Source organism: Lates calcarifer, unplaced genomic scaffold (assembly GCF_001640805.2).
Source record: "Lates calcarifer isolate ASB-BC8 unplaced genomic scaffold, TLL_Latcal_v3 _unitig_5444_quiver_468, whole genome shotgun sequence".
NCBI lineage: Eukaryota > Metazoa > Chordata > Actinopteri > Centropomidae > Lates > Lates calcarifer.
Genome location: NW_026117523.1, coordinates 457,477 through 479,574, shown reverse-complemented (window position 1 = coordinate 479,574; position 22,098 = coordinate 457,477). Strand labels below are relative to the sequence as shown.

At 41.4% G+C, this 22,098-nt stretch overlaps 2 protein-coding genes across 2 annotated transcripts in view; one reads left to right on the top strand and one right to left on the bottom strand.

Moving 5' to 3' along the window:
• LOC108874507 (uncharacterized) overlaps positions 1–22,098 on the bottom strand; it is a 40,829-nt gene that overhangs the window by 11,981 nt on the left and 6,750 nt on the right. The window contains exons 2-18 of the mRNA XM_051068893.1: positions 12,487–12,516; positions 11,610–11,710; positions 11,280–11,408; positions 10,360–10,441; positions 10,108–10,224; positions 8,394–8,482; positions 8,064–8,192; positions 7,144–7,225; positions 6,892–7,008; positions 5,178–5,266; positions 4,848–4,976; positions 3,929–4,010; positions 3,677–3,793; positions 1,963–2,051; positions 1,633–1,761; positions 713–794; positions 461–577 (exon numbers count right to left, since the gene is read on the bottom strand). Of these exons, the coding sequence (XP_050924850.1) occupies positions 461–577; positions 713–794; positions 1,633–1,761; positions 1,963–2,051; positions 3,677–3,793; positions 3,929–4,010; positions 4,848–4,976; positions 5,178–5,266; positions 6,892–7,008; positions 7,144–7,225; positions 8,064–8,192; positions 8,394–8,482; positions 10,108–10,224; positions 10,360–10,441; positions 11,280–11,408; positions 11,610–11,710; positions 12,487–12,514 (1,708 nt within the window). The 5' untranslated portion in view covers positions 12,515–12,516. The remainder of the gene's footprint in view (positions 1–460; positions 578–712; positions 795–1,632; positions 1,762–1,962; positions 2,052–3,676; positions 3,794–3,928; positions 4,011–4,847; positions 4,977–5,177; positions 5,267–6,891; positions 7,009–7,143; positions 7,226–8,063; positions 8,193–8,393; positions 8,483–10,107; positions 10,225–10,359; positions 10,442–11,279; positions 11,409–11,609; positions 11,711–12,486; positions 12,517–22,098) is intronic.
• LOC108874509 (interferon-induced protein 44) lies at positions 16,653–21,741 on the top strand. The gene is made up of 9 exons (XM_018663005.2): positions 16,653–16,708; positions 17,231–17,278; positions 17,599–17,622; positions 17,739–17,772; positions 18,073–18,274; positions 19,246–19,404; positions 19,709–19,877; positions 20,062–20,162; positions 20,235–21,741. The coding sequence occupies exons 1-9, from the start codon at positions 16,687–16,689 to the stop codon at positions 20,400–20,402; spliced, it is 927 nt and encodes a 308-aa protein (XP_018518521.2). The 5' UTR covers positions 16,653–16,686; the 3' UTR covers positions 20,403–21,741.

The following is a 22,098-nucleotide window of genomic DNA, read 5'->3' as shown; positions in this document are numbered from 1 at the left end:
TATATATATTTAAGCCTGGATTTTATGTAAATTCATCAGATTGTTACATACTTTGTTTTTCCTTCATGTAAATTGATGTGTGACATACTCTGTTTTACCTGTTGATAAGGTTAATCATGTTACTGAAGTTTGAAATGACTGAAACTCAAAGGTCTCTGACCACATGTTATTGGCAGAGAAAGAGAAATCGGTCTCAGTGGTCTTTTCATGTTCCTGTGGGACAGGCAGAGAAACAGTGTGGATATGGACTGTGGCAGTCTACAGTAAAACACCTTCAGGTCAGTGTGGACTGACAGAAACCTCTAACACTGACAACACAGAAACAACAGCTGCTGACTAAATGAAAACACAATCTCCAGTTTGTCCTGTGAGAACAGACACTTCTGTTTCTGAGAGGGCGATGTTAGAGAATTAATGTCTGTTGTAAACTATAGTAGAGTTAAAAATAATGATTAAAAACCTTTGTCAGATTTCTGGTTTGACTCCATGAAGTCCTTCAAACAAGTGAAGAACTGTGAGAGATGTTCTGAATCTCCTGGGATCTTTGTATCGTAGTCCTTCACCAAACGTTCTGCAGCTACACATAGAACAGACGTTATTTGTTCATGAGTTACACATCTGTTGAAATCTGATGACACGTGATGATGAAGCATTTGATAATAAATATTTCAGGGAAAAAAACACATTAAATTGAAACAATGACTGTACATACCCTTCATACAATCCTCTGGTATAAGCCCCTGCAGTTCCTGAAGCCTCGCAGTCAGTTCCTCTGGTTTCATGTTTGCTGGAATCTGAAGCACAAAACATCAACGAGTTAGTTCATTCATTTGTCAAACTCACAGCTGTTTGGCTGGAGACTTGAGATATGTAAGTAAACAGTGGTGTGGTTTGAACTCATTGGTGTGTGTTTCTTTTAATGTGGTGTTGATAACATACACACTTTGGAAGCACTGTTGTGTTTAACAAATCACAATGTAGAAAAATGTAGAAAGATCAGTTTCACCCACAAACCACATCTGTATGTTCTAAATTTGGATTCATTGAATTAAACTAATAATTTAAACACACAGGCCCACACTACATGTTGTCAGGACTGAGGAGGTGTGAGCATCAGACCTCAGTCATTTCCCATCTTACTGAGATTCAGTACTGTTCACTTCTGCAGCTCAAGGTGGCAGTGTTGTCTCTGCAACACAACACTGATGTAGTGATCACTGCCCATTGAGCCAGTCAGAGTCTCAGTCTGACAAACCTTTAATATTCTGACTGAGAATGAAGAAAGTCAAATAGTTCAGAGTTACTGTGGACACCCAGAAAGTCTGGGTTGAACAGAGAACTTTGAATGAAGAGAAACAGACTGAGAAATTAACTCTGGAGATGTGTTGAAGTGAGAGTTGAGTCCTTGAACTCACTACCTTAAAATATAACTAGAACTGACTAAAACATTATGACGACTCACAGGTGAGGTGAATAACACTGATTATCTCTTGATAAGTTCTTGTGTTGCCTGGTCATTTTTCTACAGTTTGTTTTAAAAAGAGTTTTTGATGAAGGTTTCCTCTTTCTTTCTTTTTTTGATTTCATACATATCAGTCAATAGAAATGACATTTACCTGTCTCTATTCTTACCTTTGCTTCAGTGGTGTCACTCTGAGGAGGAGAGGGAGACAGCTGACTGACTTTCAGATCCTCCTGTGAGGGTTTTTCCTCGTCACTGTTGGAGAACTGTGAACTCTTCTGAGTCTCTGAGTCTGCAGCCTGTGGAGAGAGACAGAGAGCTCAGATCAGATACAAGGTCTGGGAAAAGATGTTTGTGTATGTGTTGAAACTGTAACTGGTTCTAAATGTCTGTGAAATGAAGCTGCCTCTGTCACTTCCCACAGAAATGAAAACATTAAAACCCATTTTAATATGAGAATGTGGTGCCTGAGTGTAAACTCATTACATCCGTCAGCTAACCTGTGGGTCTGTTCCATCGGCTGATGATGACTGCTGTGTATCCTCTGTGGTCTGCGGCTCTGTTAATGGGTCCAGGTGTTTCTTGTCACCTGTGGAAACATCTGTCACATTAAACAAACACTGGGTCATGTCTCAGACTCTGAGTTATCAGCACTGGAAAATCAAATGGATGGATGAAACCTGCAGGTTCAGTCCGGACTCTGACTGAGCAATGAGCCACTAGGTAAATCAGAGGCTAAATACACAGAGACTGTGGCCACAAATTCAGTGACAGATTCAGTCCAAAAATGGAACAGTGCAAATGTGAGCTACATTTGACCTTGAGAGTCCAGTTTATTAGGAACAGCTAGCTAAGCCCGAGGCTACAACAGTCCTCCTTCGTGAAGGCTCAGGGGTGTTAAACTGTTTCAGAGGTGATTCACCTGTGGAGTCATGTCAGACAATGCAATCTGTGCTGAGCTGTTGACCTGTGCTCTATTGCATTGACTGTCTGCAGTTTATCAACTCCACCCTCTTTGATAGAATAGTTTAGGCGGTGTCTGTTGATGTTTCATTTGTGTCATCAGCAACTGTTTGTATATAAACCTGGTGAGCTGACCAAAGCAGTTGTAGCTTTATATCCTGAAGATCAGGGATTCCCTTCAGTTTTACTTTCAACAAAGCTCCAAAAACACTTTGTTTGGATAAACTAAAGAATCCTGCAGCAGATAACACAGAATCCTACTTAACTATTGAAATACTATCTCAGCATCCCTTCATTCTAACAATGAACATCCATCAGGAAAAACATGTAAATTCATTAACAGCTCAAAATCACCATGTGATAACATACTAATGTTTCTCAGTCACTAAATAATCTGAGGAGAAGCGTCCCTACCTGAAGAGCTGTTTTCCAGATCATCCATACCTGCAACAGAGTGGACTGTCAAGTTCAGTAAGTCAGTGCGTCTTTTATAAGGAATCCTCCCACTTCAGGTTCATCAGCCACATGACTCTCACTGACAGCTGCATCAGTTCCTGGACGGCATTTCCTCTGTTTTTTCTATTCAGTCCACAGGTCTGAGGATCTGTACAGACTGTAAACCTCCTGAGGTTCACATCAAACAGTTTGAAACACCTGTTTACACCTGTTCTACTTTGTCCAGGTCAACAGCTCATTATGCACCATGGAGAGTTTTAGTTTTTCTTGCATGTGTTTTTGTGTATTTAGTCCTCTGTCAAAGGTGGTGGCTTATTTTGTCATGGGGTCTTATATATATATATTTAAGCCTGGATTTTATGTAAATTCATCAGATTGTTACATACTTTGTTTTTCCTTCATGTAAATTGATGTGTGACATACTCTGTTTTACCTGTTGATAAGGTTAATCATGTTACTGAAGTTTGAAATGACTGAAACTCAAAGGTCTCTGACCACATGTTATTGGCAGAGAAAGAGAAATCGGTCTCAGTGGTCTTTTCATGTTCCTGTGGGACAGGCAGAGAAACAGTGTGGATATGGACTGTGGCAGTCTACAGTAAAACACCTTCAGGTCAGTGTGGACTGACAGAAACCTCTAACACTGACAACACAGAAACAACAGCTGCTGACTAAATGAAAACACAATCTCCAGTTTGTCCTGTGAGAACAGACACTTCTGTTTCTGAGAGGGCGATGTTAGAGAATTAATGTCTGTTGTAAACTATAGTAGAGTTAAAAATAATGATTAAAAACCTTTGTCAGATTTCTGGTTTGACTCCATGAAGTCCTTCAAACAAGTGAAGAACTGTGAGAGATGTTCTGAATCTCCTGGGATCTTTGTATCGTAGTCCTTCACCAAACGTTCTGCAGCTACACATAGAACAGACGTTATTTGTTCATGAGTTACACATCTGTTGAAATCTGATGACACGTGATGATGAAGCATTTGATAATAAATATTTCAGGGAAAAAAACACATTAAATTGAAACAATGACTGTACATACCCTTCATACAATCCTCTGGTATAAGCCCCTGCAGTTCCTGAAGCCTCGCAGTCAGTTCCTCTGGTTTCATGTTTGCTGGAATCTGAAGCACAAAACATCAACGAGTTAGTTCATTCATTTGTCAAACTCACAGCTGTTTGGCTGGAGACTTGAGATATGTAAGTAAACAGTGGTGTGGTTTGAACTCATTGGTGTGTGTTTCTTTTAATGTGGTGTTGATAACATACACACTTTGGAAGCACTGTTGTGTTTAACAAATCACAATGTAGAAAAATGTAGAAAGATCAGTTTCACCCACAAACCACATCTGTATGTTCTAAATTTGGATTCATTGAATTAAACTAATAATTTAAACACACAGGCCCACACTACATGTTGTCAGGACTGAGGAGGTGTGAGCATCAGACCTCAGTCATTTCCCATCTTACTGAGATTCAGTACTGTTCACTTCTGCAGCTCAAGGTGGCAGTGTTGTCTCTGCAACACAACACTGATGTAGTGATCACTGCCCATTGAGCCAGTCAGAGTCTCAGTCTGACAAACCTTTAATATTCTGACTGAGAATGAAGAAAGTCAAATAGTTCAGAGTTACTGTGGACACCCAGAAAGTCTGGGTTGAACAGAGAACTTTGAATGAAGAGAAACAGACTGAGAAATTAACTCTGGAGATGTGTTGAAGTGAGAGTTGAGTCCTTGAACTCACTACCTTAAAATATAACTAGAACTGACTAAAACATTATGACGACTCACAGGTGAGGTGAATAACACTGATTATCTCTTGATAAGTTCTTGTGTTGCCTGGTCATTTTTCTACAGTTTGTTTTAAAAAGAGTTTTTGATGAAGGTTTCCTCTTTCTTTCTTTTTTGATTTCATACATATCAGTCAATAGAAATGACATTTACCTGTCTCTATTCTTACCTTTGCTTCAGTGGTGTCACTCTGAGGAGGAGAGGGAGACAGCTGACTGACTTTCAGATCCTCCTGTGAGGGTTTTTCCTCGTCACTGTTGGAGAACTGTGAACTCTTCTGAGTCTCTGAGTCTGCAGCCTGTGGAGAGAGACAGAGAGCTCAGATCAGATACAAGGTCTGGGAAAAGATGTTTGTGTATGTGTTGAAACTGTAACTGGTTCTAAATGTCTGTGAAATGAAGCTGCCTCTGTCACTTCCCACAGAAATGAAAACATTAAAACCCATTTTAATATGAGAATGTGGTGCCTGAGTGTAAACTCATTACATCCGTCAGCTAACCTGTGGGTCTGTTCCATCGGCTGATGATGACTGCTGTGTATCCTCTGTGGTCTGCGGCTCTGTTAATGGGTCCAGGTGTTTCTTGTCACCTGTGGAAACATCTGTCACATTAAACAAACACTGGGTCATGTCTCAGACTCTGAGTTATCAGCACTGGAAAATCAAATGGATGGATGAAACCTGCAGGTTCAGTCCGGACTCTGACTGAGCAATGAGCCACTAGGTAAATCAGAGGCTAAATACACAGAGACTGTGGCCACAAATTCAGTGACAGATTCAGTCCAAAAATGGAACAGTGCAAATGTGAGCTACATTTGACCTTGAGAGTCCAGTTTATTAGGAACAGCTAGCTAAGCCCGAGGCTACAACAGTCCTCCTTCGTGAAGGCTCAGGGGTGTTAAACTGTTTCAGAGGTGATTCACCTGTGGAGTCATGTCAGACAATGCAATCTGTGCTGAGCTGTTGACCTGTGCTCTATTGCATTGACTGTCTGCAGTTTATCAACTCCACCCTCTTTGATAGAATAGTTTAGGCGGTGTCTGTTGATGTTTCATTTGTGTCATCAGCAACTGTTTGTATATAAACCTGGTGAGCTGACCAAAGCAGTTGTAGCTTTATATCCTGAAGATCAGGGATTCCCTTCAGTTTTACTTTCAACAAAGCTCCAAAAACACTTTGTTTGGATAAACTAAAGAATCCTGCAGCAGATAACACAGAATCCTACTTAACTATTGAAATACTATCTCAGCATCCCTTCATTCTAACAATGAACATCCATCAGGAAAAACATGTAAATTCATTAACAGCTCAAAATCACCATGTGATAACATACTAATGTTTCTCAGTCACTAAATAATCTGAGGAGAAGCGTCCCTACCTGAAGAGCTGTTTTCCAGATCATCCATACCTGCAACAGAGTGGACTGTCAAGTTCAGTAAGTCAGTGCGTCTTTTATAAGGAATCCTCCCACTTCAGGTTCATCAGCCACATGACTCTCACTGACAGCTGCATCAGTTCCTGGACGGCATTTCCTCTGTTTTTTCTATTCAGTCCACAGGTCTGAGGATCTGTACAGACTGTAAACCTCCTGAGGTTCACATCAAACAGTTTGAAACACCTGTTTACACCTGTTCTACTTTGTCCAGGTCAACAGCTCATTATGCACCATGGAGAGTTTTAGTTTTTCTTGCATGTGTTTTTGTGTATTTAGTCCTCTGTCAAAGGTGGTGGCTTATTTTGTCATGGGGTCTTATATATATATATTTAAGCCTGGATTTTATGTAAATTCATCAGATTGTTACATACTTTGTTTTTCCTTCATGTAAATTGATGTGTGACATACTCTGTTTTACCTGTTGATAAGGTTAATCATGTTACTGAAGTTTGAAATGACTGAAACTCAAAGGTCTCTGACCACATGTTATTGGCAGAGAAAGAGAAATCGGTCTCAGTGGTCTTTTCATGTTCCTGTGGGACAGGCAGAGAAACAGTGTGGATATGGACTGTGGCAGTCTACAGTAAAACACCTTCAGGTCAGTGTGGACTGACAGAAACCTCTAACACTGACAACACAGAAACAACAGCTGCTGACTAAATGAAAACACAATCTCCAGTTTGTCCTGTGAGAACAGACACTTCTGTTTCTGAGAGGGCGATGTTAGAGAATTAATGTCTGTTGTAAACTATAGTAGAGTTAAAAATAATGATTAAAAACCTTTGTCAGATTTCTGGTTTGACTCCATGAAGTCCTTCAAACAAGTGAAGAACTGTGAGAGATGTTCTGAATCTCCTGGGATCTTTGTATCGTAGTCCTTCACCAAACGTTCTGCAGCTACACATAGAACAGACGTTATTTGTTCATGAGTTACACATCTGTTGAAATCTGATGACACGTGATGATGAAGCATTTGATAATAAATATTTCAGGGAAAAAAACACATTAAATTGAAACAATGACTGTACATACCCTTCATACAATCCTCTGGTATAAGCCCCTGCAGTTCCTGAAGCCTCGCAGTCAGTTCCTCTGGTTTCATGTTTGCTGGAATCTGAAGCACAAAACATCAACGAGTTAGTTCATTCATTTGTCAAACTCACAGCTGTTTGGCTGGAGACTTGAGATATGTAAGTAAACAGTGGTGTGGTTTGAACTCATTGGTGTGTGTTTCTTTTAATGTGGTGTTGATAACATACACACTTTGGAAGCACTGTTGTGTTTAACAAATCACAATGTAGAAAAATGTAGAAAGATCAGTTTCACCCACAAACCACATCTGTATGTTCTAAATTTGGATTCATTGAATTAAACTAATAATTTAAACACACAGGCCCACACTACATGTTGTCAGGACTGAGGAGGTGTGAGCATCAGACCTCAGTCATTTCCCATCTTACTGAGATTCAGTACTGTTCACTTCTGCAGCTCAAGGTGGCAGTGTTGTCTCTGCAACACAACACTGATGTAGTGATCACTGCCCATTGAGCCAGTCAGAGTCTCAGTCTGACAAACCTTTAATATTCTGACTGAGAATGAAGAAAGTCAAATAGTTCAGAGTTACTGTGGACACCCAGAAAGTCTGGGTTGAACAGAGAACTTTGAATGAAGAGAAACAGACTGAGAAATTAACTCTGGAGATGTGTTGAAGTGAGAGTTGAGTCCTTGAACTCACTACCTTAAAATATAACTAGAACTGACTAAAACATTATGACGACTCACAGGTGAGGTGAATAACACTGATTATCTCTTGATAAGTTCTTGTGTTGCCTGGTCATTTTTCTACAGTTTGTTTTAAAAAGAGTTTTTGATGAAGGTTTCCTCTTTCTTTCTTTTTTTGATTTCATACAAATCAGTCAATAGAAATGACATTTACCTGTCTCTATTCTTACCTTTGCTTCAGTGGTGTCACTCTGAGGAGGAGAGGGAGACAGCTGACTGACTTTCAGATCCTCCTGTGAGGGTTTTTCCTCGTCACTGTTGGAGAACTGTGAACTCTTCTGAGTCTCTGAGTCTGCAGCCTGTGGAAAGAGACAGAGAGCTCAGATCAGATACAAGGTCTGGGAAAAGATGTTTGTGTATGTGTTGAAACTGTAACTGGTTCTAAATGTCTGTGAAATGAAGCTGCCTCTGTCACTTCCCACAGAAATGAAAACATTAAAACCCATTTTAATATGAGAATGTGGTGCCTGAGTGTAAACTCATTACATCCGTCAGCTAACCTGTGGGTCTGTTCCATCGGCTGATGATGACTGCTGTGTATCCTCTGTGGTCTGCGGCTCTGTTAATGGGTCCAGGTGTTTCTTGTCACCTGTGGAAACATCTGTCACATTAAACAAACACTGGGTCATGTCTCAGACTCTGAGTTATCAGCACTGGAAAATCAAATGGATGGATGAAACCTGCAGGTTCAGTCCGGACTCTGACTGAGCAATGAGCCACTAGGTAAATCAGAGGCTAAATACACAGAGACTGTGGCCACAAATTCAGTGACAGATTCAGTCCAAAAATGGAACAGTGCAAATGTGAGCTACATTTGACCTTGAGAGTCCAGTTTATTAGGAACAGCTAGCTAAGCCCGAGGCTACAACAGTCCTCCTTCGTGAAGGCTCAGGGGTGTTAAACTGTTTCAGAGGTGATTCACCTGTGGAGTCATGTCAGACAATGCAATCTGTGCTGAGCTGTTGACCTGTGCTCTATTGCATTGACTGTCTGCAGTTTATCAACTCCACCCTCTTTGATAGAATAGTTTAGGCGGTGTCTGTTGATGTTTCATTTGTGTCATCAGCAACTGTTTGTATATAAACCTGGTGAGCTGACCAAAGCAGTTGTAGCTTTATATCCTGAAGATCAGGGATTCCCTTCAGTTTTACTTTCAACAAAGCTCCAAAAACACTTTGTTTGGATAAACTAAAGAATCCTGCAGCAGATAACACAGAATCCTACTTAACTATTGAAATACTATCTCAGCATCCCTTCATTCTAACAATGAACATCCATCAGGAAAAACATGTAAATTCATTAACAGCTCAAAATCACCATGTGATAACATACTAATGTTTCTCAGTCACTAAATAATCTGAGGAGAAGCGTCCCTACCTGAAGAGCTGTTTTCCAGATCATCCATACCTGCAACAGAGTGGACTGTCAAGTTCAGTAAGTCAGTGCGTCTTTTATAAGGAATCCTCCCACTTCAGGTTCATCAGCCACATGACTCTCACTGACAGCTGCATCAGTTCCTGGACGGCATTTCCTCTGTTTTTTCTATTCAGTCCACAGGTCTGAGGATCTGTACAGACTGTAAACCTCCTGAGGTTCACATCAAACAGTTTGAAACACCTGTTTACACCTGTTCTACTTTGTCCAGGTCAACAGCTCATTATGCACCATGGAGAGTTTTAGTTTTTCTTGCATGTGTTTTTGTGTATTTAGTCCTCTGTCAAAGGTGGTGGCTTATTTTGTCATGGGGTCTTATATATATATATTTAAGCCTGGATTTTATGTAAATTCATCAGATTGTTACATACTTTGTTTTTCCTTCATGTAAATTGATGTGTGACATACTCTGTTTTACCTGTTGATAAGGTTAATCATGTTACTGAAGTTTGAAATGACTGAAACTCAAAGGTCTCTGACCACATGTTATTGGCAGAGAAAGAGAAATCGGTCTCAGTGGTCTTTTCATGTTCCTGTGGGACAGGCAGAGAAACAGTGTGGATATGGACTGTGGCAGTCTACAGTAAAACACCTTCAGGTCAGTGTGGACTGACAGAAACCTCTAACACTGACAACACAGAAACAACAGCTGCTGACTAAATGAAAACACAATCTCCAGTTTGTCCTGTGAGAACAGACACTTCTGTTTCTGAGAGGGCGATGTTAGAGAATTAATGTCTGTTGTAAACTATAGTAGAGTTAAAAATAATGATTAAAAACCTTTGTCAGATTTCTGGTTTGACTCCATGAAGTCCTTCAAACAAGTGAAGAACTGTGAGAGATGTTCTGAATCTCCTGGGATCTTTGTATCGTAGTCCTTCACCAAACGTTCTGCAGCTACACATAGAACAGACGTTATTTGTTCATGAGTTACACATCTGTTGAAATCTGATGACACGTGATGATGAAGCATTTGATAATAAATATTTCAGGGAAAAAAACACATTAAATTGAAACAATGACTGTACATACCCTTCATACAATCCTCTGGTATAAGCCCCTGCAGTTCCTGAAGCCTCGCAGTCAGTTCCTCTGGTTTCATGTTTGCTGGAATCTGAAGCACAAAACATCAACGAGTTAGTTCATTCATTTGTCAAACTCACAGCTGTTTGGCTGGAGACTTGAGATATGTAAGTAAACAGTGGTGTGGTTTGAACTCATTGGTGTGTGTTTCTTTTAATGTGGTGTTGATAACATACACACTTTGGAAGCACTGTTGTGTTTAACAAATCACAATGTAGAAAAATGTAGAAAGATCAGTTTCACCCACAAACCACATCTGTATGTTCTAAATTTGGATTCATTGAATTAAACTAATAATTTAAACACACAGGCCCACACTACATGTTGTCAGGACTGAGGAGGTGTGAGCATCAGACCTCAGTCATTTCCCATCTTACTGAGATTCAGTACTGTTCACTTCTGCAGCTCAAGGTGGCAGTGTTGTCTCTGCAACACAACACTGATGTAGTGATCACTGCCCATTGAGCCAGTCAGAGTCTCAGTCTGACAAACCTTTAATATTCTGACTGAGAATGAAGAAAGTCAAATAGTTCAGAGTTACTGTGGACACCCAGAAAGTCTGGGTTGAACAGAGAACTTTGAATGAAGAGAAACAGACTGAGAAATTAACTCTGGAGATGTGTTGAAGTGAGAGTTGAGTCCTTGAACTCACTACCTTAAAATATAACTAGAACTGACTAAAACATTATGACGACTCACAGGTGAGGTGAATAACACTGATTATCTCTTGATAAGTTCTTGTGTTGCCTGGTCATTTTTCTACAGTTTGTTTTAAAAAGAGTTTTTGATGAAGGTTTCCTCTTTCTTTCTTTTTTTGATTTCATACAAATCAGTCAATAGAAATGACATTTACCTGTCTCTATTCTTACCTTTGCTTCAGTGGTGTCACTCTGAGGAGGAGAGGGAGACAGCTGACTGACTTTCAGATCCTCCTGTGAGGGTTTTTCCTCGTCACTGTTGGAGAACTGTGAACTCTTCTGAGTCTCTGAGTCTGCAGCCTGTGGAAAGAGACAGAGAGCTCAGATCAGATACAAGGTCTGGGAAAAGATGTTTGTGTATGTGTTGAAACTGTAACTGGTTCTAAATGTCTGTGAAATGAAGCTGCCTCTGTCACTTCCCACAGAAATGAAAACATTAAAACCCATTTTAATATGAGAATGTGGTGCCTGAGTGTAAACTCATTACATCCGTCAGCTAACCTGTGGGTCTGTTCCATCGGCTGATGATGACTGCTGTGTATCCTCTGTGGTCTGCGGCTCTGTTAATGGGTCCAGGTGTTTCTTGTCACCTGTGGAAACATCTGTCACATTAAACAAACACTGGGTCATGTCTCAGACTCTGAGTTATCAGCACTGGAAAATCAAATGGATGGATGAAACCTGCAGGTTCAGTCCGGACTCTGACTGAGCAATGAGCCACTAGGTAAATCAGAGGCTAAATACACAGAGACTGTGGCCACAAATTCAGTGACAGATTCAGTCCAAAAATGGAACAGTGCAAATGTGAGCTACATTTGACCTTGAGAGTCCAGTTTATTAGGAACAGCTAGCTAAGCCCGAGGCTACAACAGTCCTCCTTCGTGAAGGCTCAGGGGTGTTAAACTGTTTCAGAGGTGATTCACCTGTGGAGTCATGTCAGACAATGCAATCTGTGCTGAGCTGTTGACCTGTGCTCTATTGCATTGACTGTCTGCAGTTTATCAACTCCACCCTCTTTGATAGAATAGTTTAGGCGGTGTCTGTTGATGTTTCATTTGTGTCATCAGCAACTGTTTGTATATAAACCTGGTGAGCTGACCAAAGCAGTTGTAGCTTTATATCCTGAAGATCAGGGATTCCCTTCAGTTTTACTTTCAACAAAGCTCCAAAAACACTTTGTTTGGATAAACTAAAGAATCCTGCAGCAGATAACACAGAATCCTACTTAACTATTGAAATACTATCTCAGCATCCCTTCATTCTAACAATGAACATCCATCAGGAAAAACATGTAAATTCATTAACAGCTCAAAATCACCATGTGATAACATGCTAATGTTTCTCAGTCACTAAATAATCTGAGGAGAAGCGTCCCTACCTGAAGAGCTGTTTTCCGGATCATCCATACCTGCAACAGAGTGGACTGTCAAGTTCAGTAAGTCAGTGCGTCTTTTATAAGGAATCCTCCCACTTCAGGTTCATCAGCCACATGACTCTCACTGACAGCTGCATCAGTTCCTGGACGGCATTTCCTCTGTTTTTTCTATTCAGTCCACAGGTCTGAGGATCTGTACAGACTGTAAACCTCCTGAGGTTCACATCAAACAGTTTGAAACACCTGTTTACACCTGTTCTACTTTGTCCAGGTCAACAGCTCATTATGCACCATGGAGAGTTTTAGTTTTTCTTGCATGTGTTTTTGTGTATTTAGTCCTCTGTCAAAGGTGGTGGCTTATTACATACGTATTACGTACTTTGTTTTTTCCTTCATGTAAATTGATGTGTGACATACTCTGTTTTACCTGTTGCCATCCCTAACACTTACAAGAAATGGCAACAGTCCAGCTTTTCTGTTCAGGACGAAGCAGAGATGCCTGTCCTGGGTGTGAGGAGGCTCATTATCTGATAAATGACAAACAGGAATTTCCCAACTGTGTGGAAAGATTCTCTCAGCAGACATGAACGTCGATACTGAACGATTCTGCCTCTCTCTGTTCATGTTGTCCTCATGTCTTTCAGTGTGTTTGTTTCCTTCTCTGAGGTGTGTGAATGGCTTTTGTGTCTTTTGTGGTCTTGTGCTTCAGGTCCTGGATGTTGATGTTCTCATCAATCACATTATTGATCCATCTATACGGTTTTTCCTTGTCACATTAATCTAAGTACAAAAGGTGTTGTAATGCTGTACAGACTGGGCAATAAGGGCTGTTTAATGTAGGCTATAAAATAACACTGTCTTGATCCAGCTGTTCGTTCATTGGCCACTGATGGTTGCTATCCTCCTGTATCCTCAAACAGGGACGTTACATTTCAGGTTTGCCACACATTATTCTTCATTTTACTAAACTCAGACCTGTTGTCCTTGTTACACTTTTTGTGCAAACTAGTGTTCACAAAATCACAGTGAACTCAACAGTGTAAAAAGACTTAGACGGACTTTATTGATCCCTTTGGGATGACTCCCTCTGGGAAATTATGTTTCCAGCAGCAAATACAGACAGAACACATCACACAGGGCAGTACAACAACAGTTTGCGAAAGAAAGACAGGGCAGCATGCAGGACAGTTAGCAAATGACACAGAATATAAATAGAATAGAAAAGAATATAAATAGAGTAGAATTAAGGGTGAACGGACTCTGTATGGCATTGACATAAATAAATATAAATATGCTGAACTGTATATTACTTGAGTGTCCAGGTGGGTTATTGCACTTTAAGGGGGGCTACCACTCCCTTCTGTCCTCCATACCCTACCCTATCTCCTCCTCCCCCCAAGTGAGGAGTTGTAGAGCGTGATGGCATGGTGGACAAAGGAGTTCTTCAGCCTGTTGGTCCTACACTTGGGCAGGAGCAGTCTCTCACTGAACAGGCTCCTCTGGTTGCTGATGACGGTGTGCAGAGGGTGGCTGACATTGTCCATAATATCCAGCAGTTTGTCCAGTGTCCTAATCTCTGCCACTGTCACCAGAGAGTCCAGCTTCATGCCGACCACAGAGCCAGCCCGCCTGATCAGTTTATCCAGTCTGTACGTGTCCTTCCTGGATATGCTGCCCCCCCAGCACACCACAGTGTAAAAGAGGACGCTGGTAACCAAAGACTGGTAGAACATCCACAGCAGTTTGCTGCAGATATTGAAAGACTGCAGTCTCCTTAGGAAGTACAGACTGCTTTGTGTCTTCCCATACAGGTGGCTGGTGTGTGTTGTCCAGTCCAGTTTATTGTCCAACCACAGCCCGAGGTATTTGTAGGAGTCCACAGCCTCCACCTCAGCTCCCTCTAACAGGATTGGTTGCGGTCTTGGTCTGGACCTCCCAAAGTCAATGACCAGCTCCTTCGTCTTAGAGGTGTTGAGGTGTAGGTGGTTAGTGTGGCACCATGCAGCAAAGCCCCCCACCAGTCTCCGATACTCCTCCTCTCTGTCATCCCTGATGCACCCAACGATGGCTGTGTCATCGGTGTACTTCTGTATGTGACACAGCTCCGAGTTCTAACAGAAGTCCGAGGTGTACAGGGTGAAGAGAAGAGGGGCCAGCACTGTGCCCTGGGGGGCTCCAGTGCTGCTGACCACAGTGTCAGACGTGATGTCCTTCAGCCTGACGTACTGTGGCCTGCCAGTGAGGTAGTCAGAGATCCCGTCCACCAGGTAGGGGTCCACTCCCATCCTGCTCAGTTTGTCGCGAAGCATGGGGGGCTGGATGGTATTAAAGGCACTGGAGAAGTCCAAGAAGAGGATCCTCACTGTGCCGCTTCCCTTATCCAGATGGGAGTTGGCTCAGTGTAGCAGGTAGAAGATGGCATCCTCCACACCAACACCTTGCTGGTAAGCAAACTGCAGGCGATCCTGGGCGTGTTGCACTTGGGGTCTGAGGAGGCTGAGGAAGATCCGCTCCAACGTCTTCATCAGGTGTGCAGTGAGTGCCACCGGTCGGAAGTCATTCAGCTCGCTGCGCCGGTTCTTCTTCGGAACTGGAACGATGCAGGATGTCTTCCAGAGGGTGGGCACTCTCCCTAGCTGCAGGCTGAGGTTGAAGATCCATTGTAGTGGTTCCCCCAGTTCTGCAGCACAGGTCTTCAGCAGTCTTGGACACACTTTGTCCGGGCCTGCTGCTTTCCTGGGCCGGAGCTTCCTCAGCTGTCCTCTGACCTGGTCTGTGGTGATATGAGGAGGAGAGGAGGAGACTGTGTTGAGGTGGGGGAGGAGGAGGGGGGTGTTGTGGTGTCTGGGGGGAAGAAGGAGAGATGGCTGCGGTGAGGGTGGGGGTGGGGGAGATAAGGGCTGGTTGCACCTATTGGAGAAGTCATTCAATTCGTTCGCCCTCTCCATTGTCCCGCCTACAGCTCTGGTCTTTGTGTTGTGGCCTGTGATGGTCTTCACACCTTGCCAGACCTCCCTCATGTTGTTTTCCCTCAGCTTCTGCTCCACCTTTCTCCTGTAGCTGTCCTTAGCTTCCCTCACACAGTGTTTCACCTCCTGCTGTGCTGCCTTCATGGCCTCCCTGTCTCTGCTCCTGAAGGCAGCCTTCTTCCTGTTGAGGACAGCCTTGACTTCCCGTGTTACCCATGGCTTGTTGTTAGGGTAACAGCAGACTGTCTTGACAGGGGAGACCACATCTGCGCAGAAGTTCAGGTACTCTGTCAGACAGTGTGTCATCCCCTCTATGTCCTCCTCATGTGGGTTGATCAGCACATCCCAGACCGTGGTGTTGTAACAGTCTCTCAAGGCACTTTCCATCTCAGGGGACCACCTCCTGATGGACCGAGTTGTCACCGGCTGCTTTTGGACCAGGGGGGTGTACAGTGGCTGTAGGTGAACCAGATTGTGATCAGACTTCCCTAGTGGGAGGAGGGGAGTCGCTCTGTATGCATCCCTTACATTAACATACAAAAGATCAATTGTCCTGTTGTTTCTAGTCAGACAGTCTACAACCTGATTAAAAACAGCCAAGGTAGAGTCCAAAGTTACATGGTTAAAGTCCCCAGAGATGATCATAAGTGCCTCAGGATGCTGTGTCTGCAGCCAAGATGGTGTCAATCTCTGTCAACACATTCTACAGCTGAGATCAAGATCAAAGTCTCAGAGGAACAAAACCTGATCAGGGTTGCTGGTTGAAATTAAGATTTTGTGTATAATACTTTTATATTTTTACCTGATATTGACTGAAGCTATACAATGGATTGGTTTGAATTTGAGAGCAAACATTAGTTTCTTTAAACTGTCCATGTGTTTGTGTTGTCATGTTGAACATGTTTGAGTCATTAAGGTTAGCTGGATGCCATAGATGCTGTGCATTATGGGTGTGCAGGTGGGTAAATTCTGTATTCTATGTGTGTGTGGAAGAGTTGGGGGATTATAGGCCTACTACACTGTGCAGAGCGCTGTACATGTCTGAGTCATACACAAGGAACTTGACTTGTTATTCAACTTTAAATCAGGCAGGTGCCCAAAAATGTTGAAGGAGAACTGGTGTCCGTTTCTGATAAGTCATGTGGTTCATTGACAGGGAGGGTGGAGACTTTATTACATAGGTAACATGGTGAGCTGATTTTCCATTTTGTTCCAGTGCTACCACAACCAAAGGATGGCAGAGAAAAAACATAAAGGTAAGGATAACTCTGTGTTATTTTTCTTTAAAGGTTAATGCTTCAAATATCTAAAGAAAGATGAACAAACTGAATTTATCTGTAGCAGCAGCATTTCTCAAACACTGCTCAACGGTTTGTTAAAAATGATGACTTTTAGGTACAAATGCTGAACCATGACACGTAAAAACAGAATATTTCCTGGACTTCCGTGCTCATCATGTATGTGGCCTGGGGCCGACTGAGGCTGAGAAATATACAGGGCATTCAATGGCCCTCCATCTGCAGAGAGAAGGCTACATTCATTTATCCATTTGTATATGAATACAAGGAACAGAACTGAGGAGAGAATTGAGGAATGACTGTGATTTGATGTGAAACAGGAACAGTTCATGGTCATTAACCTGAGGCCACATGAGCAACTGTTACTGTTACACTAAGACCTGTCACACCTGTGATGAGGGTTAAAGATGGTGCTCATGGTCAGGGTTAGGGAGTAAACATGATGTTGTTCATATCTCATGTCCTTCTGTCTGTCTGCAGGATTCTTTGTCAGAGGAAAGTTTCGTGCAAGTAAACATAAGATTAAAGGTAAGAGTAACAGTATTAAAATAAGAACTAGTGCAAACACTATCTATTCAAACTTCATTAAAATAAAACAAAAAAGTCAGATAAATAAAACATATCTGATTTGGTCTCATCATCTTCCATTAAATGAATACATCATCAACATCATAAAATACCAATAAACACTTTGTTGGTTGACACAGTTTTACCTCTGTGGGGTATTTACTACCTGCTGACATTGAACCTGTTCTGTTGGTTGTTTTAGAAAATGAATGATTAGTTTCTTCATTTACCAACTGAAAGTATTTAGACTGTTGATATGTTGTTTATGTTTGATTTTCTAGTACCTCTGACTCCACCTCCTCTGAGTAAGATAAAGTCTATTTCAGAATATCCTGGAAAGATTTTCATTAAAATAAATACTAAGAATGATGTTGATAACATAATGCTCATTTCTGATATCATCACGCTGTTTTCTCCTCAGCCTTTGAAACTCCATGGAGGAAAATTTCCTGGGGGTGAGTTTATATATGAAGTCTGTGCAGATGTTTCCTGCAACTTCAGACAGAGAAGCTTCTGATTAAAACAGCCTGAGTTAAAGAGGATCAGTCCAGTAACCATCAATTTATGTTTATTTTCAGTTAATCAGCTGATTATCTTCTCTGCTCAGTAAGATGTCAAAACACTAAGAAAAAGGTCCAATTCAGCTCAGTTCAGTTCAATTTGTATAATGTACAGAATGAGGTCAAGACCTCACAACACTAATGTGTCTGTGTGGTTTTCTCCGACCAAACCTCCAAACTTTGTTTTTTAAACAGAAATAAAGAGGAGCAACTGACAGCAGTGAAAAATTATAAACCTATAAACGATGACATTGAACATCTGCAAATTCTTCTGTACGGGCCTGTTGGAGCAGGAAAGTCAAGTTTCATCAACTCAGTCAGCAACGTCTTACGGGGCAGATTGACTCTTCCTGCCTCCGTCTGTTCAGTCAACTCTGAGATCAGTTTCACCAAACAAGTAAGGAAACATTTGTATTGATTAACTCAGAAAAGAATATTCCTCCATCGCCTTCTACTTAAAAACCTGCATGAAATGCTGTCATGCACATAAACACCAAGTGTAATCATAGTGAGTCATCCACCCAGTTACAGTGAGGAAACTCTATCCCTCTCCTCCCTTTAATTAAAACTTACTAATGTTTCCTTTCCATGCAGGAGTAATTTGTTTCTCTTACCAGAATAACCACAACAGATGCATGCGTTTACACTGTGATTGATGTAGTTATTCATACAGACATGACAATGTATGCATTAAAAGGAGGCCCACTGGGATCATTGGTGCTACGCCTCTGACAACGAGGTCTGCAGGTTACAGCATCGTTTTTAATGAGACTGATTCAGACTATTATTGACAGTTAATGAGTAGTAAGTGCTGTTTACCTGGATCTTGACACATCACACTAGTCAATAATCAAACAAGGCATTCAGCACAGTGCCTCCTGCTGGATCTGGTTCAAACTTTGTCTTAAGATCAAGTTTGAGTTCTGTTTTACCACACACAATGTACATTCTGAATTTAAACAGATCTTTAAATATTATATATATATATATATATATATATATATGAACCCAGAGTTAAACCTGAAGTTATCTCACTAACCACAAATCCCACTTGTTGCACAGACCTCAGGTTATTTCACTAAACACTTTCTGGCACAGACACTGATAAAGACCTGTTCTTACCCAGGTCTCTGGCCATGACCTTGACTTCCTTCATCTTCTGAAGAACTGAGGGTGTGATTTCAGCTGAGTTTGCAGAAATCACACAAACCAGAACATGAACTTTGTCTTGTAGAGAGGGTGCCACAGTAGTTTGAATATTAAATAATAAGTACTAAAACTTGTTGGCTCTTGGCATTTTGTAGAAATCAGATCCAGAGAACATAAACATTTTTTTTTCACCAGGTTTTCAACTTTTTTGTGTTTCAGTATGAAACTCATCAAATCAGAAAAGGAAGAGACACCCCAAAGACATTTTACCCGTTTGTCTTCAGTGATATGATGGGGCTGGAGGAGGGGTCGGACTCTGGAGTCCATCCTGATGACATCAAACTGGCCATGAAGGGACATGTGAAGGAAGGTCACATGGTACAATCATCACATTATCCAATCAAACTCTCCAGTTTGGCAAAGTTTTGTACCCAATATTTTCAGGGATGAAATATGAAGTGTTTTATTTGTTTGTTGAGTTTGACTTGGTGTTGAAACTCTCCTCAGGTTGTAAGGGTGTTTTTTTGAAAACCCAGCTTCTCATACAGAAACTTAAAAACTATCCAGACAGACTGGAGGGCATACAGAGAAAAGCCTAAACAACAAGCAAATCACAGTATAACACAAGACTTGTTTTGTTCACATGAAAACTACAAAGTATTTGATTGACCCTGTTTTCCAGTTCAATCACCTCGAACCTCTGACAGACCGTGATCCAGGCTACAACCCGGCACCCTCTCTACAAGACAAAGTTCATGTTCTGGTTTGTGTGATTTCTGCAAACTCAGCTGAAATCACACCCTCAGTTCTTCAGAAGATGAAGGAAGTCAAGGTCATGGCCAGAGACCTGGGTAAGAACAGGTCTTTATCAGTGTCTGTGCCAGAAAGTGTTTAGTGAAATAACCTGAGGTCTGTGCAACAAGTGGGATTTGTGGTTAGTGAGATAACTTCAGGTTTAACTCTGGGTTTTGGTGGAACATAACATGCTGTGAAAATATCAAACAAAAACCACTGAGCTAATCTCTGTGTCTGCAGGAATTCCCCAAATGGCAATCATGACCAACGTTGACCTGGCCTGTGGTGAAACTGAAAAGGATCTGAAGAACGTCTATAGGAGCCGACACCTGAGGCAGAAGGTGAGTTTCTGTCAAGAAGAAAAACCTTTGAGGTCGGCTCCATCCAGTAACACTTCAAATTTGTGTGTTTAGATGTCAGAGTTCAGCTCAGCTGTGGGAATCCCCTTGAACTGCATCTTTCCAGTGAAGAACTACAGTGAAGAGATCGATCTTGACGATGACGTTGACACCTTGATCCTGAGCACTCTGAAACACATGCTCGACTTTGGAGACGACTTCATCGACAAGATGAAACCCTAGACACATGGGAAACATCTTAATGCATCAAGACTCTGTTTCATTACAGAGGCACTGAAATGCTAAAGTTATGCAGGATCACAAGTTCCTTCTATATAAGTTTGTGGTGATTTATTTCTGTCATACAACCTGTAGATGTAGCTGCACATATCACTGATCTGGTTAGATGTTACTGTGCTTCCTCATTACTGAAAACAACATGATCTCTGTCCATGTAGCCACAGCACAAGTTGGTTTATACCATCAGTCAATCATAGACTGTACGTATATACACAAATCTCAAACTTGGATTCATCAGAATATGATATGCCTGATATCTGTGATCAGCCTATCAGAGAGTTCTTGTTGGGGGAGTCCTGCTTTCCCATCATGCAGTGATAAGAGCATTACTCCAGATCAGCCATTAACATGACAGAGGAAATATATGAGAAACTCAAAGGTCAAATGGCCAGTTCATGGACACCAGGTCGTACTGACCGTGAGTCCAACAAGACCTCATCTCTACATTGGACATTTGACCGTTTTTTCTATCTTGAGAATTAACATGAGAGGAACTATACTCTTAGAAACCTACAGACCAAGACCAGTGGTCTTATCTTATCTATGGAGCCAGTATCTTCTTATTTCTCTGCATGTTTGAAATCATACGAAATAGCTGTCCAACCATTCTGTAAACCGCATCATTTTATTGATCAAATGTTTTCAGACAAATCAAAATCTGGAAAATCTGCAATATCTCATTCCTAAACTGATATATTGATGTGATAAATTTACTATATGTAATTATTAGAATGTTATTCCAATACTTGAAGTTTGAAACCAGTTCCTCCTTAAAGATCAACAAGAGCTGTTGTTAAACTAACAAAATGTGTGCTACAATAACTCATATTAGAGTGTATTATTACTTAACTTATATGTGGGTGATCCAACATGTTGTGTAACACTGTAACCAAAGAAGCAACTATTGTGTGATATGTAAAGGTTCTGTACTGTCTGTATGAGTTAATGTTTTTAAAATGAAGACGTGAAAAAGTTCTGAAATAAGCATGTCAGTTAAAGGCCATATTAGATGGGTAGGCCCTGGTGTTGAGGGATGGCTTGGGGATCATGGTAAACGAGGCCTCTGATAGGCCTTTAATCAATTTAGAAGGAGTTTAGATACAGTTGTGAATTACTAAGCTCTTAAAAGCTTGTAATCTTGACACAATTATAAATCATCTTCAGCATGTTTTGTTTTTTAGAGACGGCAGGGATACTTTATTCTTCTTTCCAGCCCCGGGGGCTCCTGCAGGTTTACAGATGTTACTGCCTGTGATATCACAATAAACTCTTTTGCAATTAACTTTGCTTCTCTCCAGTGGTCTTTTGAGGAAACATACAATATTTGACTCTTTGAAGCCACTGAGAAGAAATACTGTGATACAGTGTTGGACACTGAGGTCAGGCTTCTTCTTGGCCTGGGACATGCCTGTGATGCCACATTATTTTGGTGAGCCAGCCGGGAGAAGAGACAGTAATCCCAGTAAGCCCGTCCCTGCTCTCCAGAATATCAGTGGCCACCAAAATTAATGGTAAACAGAGCCATTTTATTTCTGAAAATGTTGATTGTTGGACTTTACTCTTAAGTACTGAAGTTGAAGGCAACTGGACTTCTTTTAGGTTCTTGAAGATGTTTCACCTCTTCTCAGAAAGGCTTCTT

What these genes read in the sequence shown, in the direction of transcription:
- LOC108874509 (XM_018663005.2), top strand. Translation starts at nt 16,687, where the DNA reads ATGGCAGAGAAAAAACATAAAG. An exon ending in AGATCAGTTTCACCAAACAA is followed by an intron (nt 18,275 to 19,245) that starts GTAAGGAAACAT and finishes TTTGTGTTTCAG; the next exon opens with TATGAAACTCATCAAATCAG. An exon ending in GGTCATGGCCAGAGACCTGG is followed by an intron (nt 19,878 to 20,061) that starts GTAAGAACAGGT and finishes CTGTGTCTGCAG; the next exon opens with GAATTCCCCAAATGGCAATC.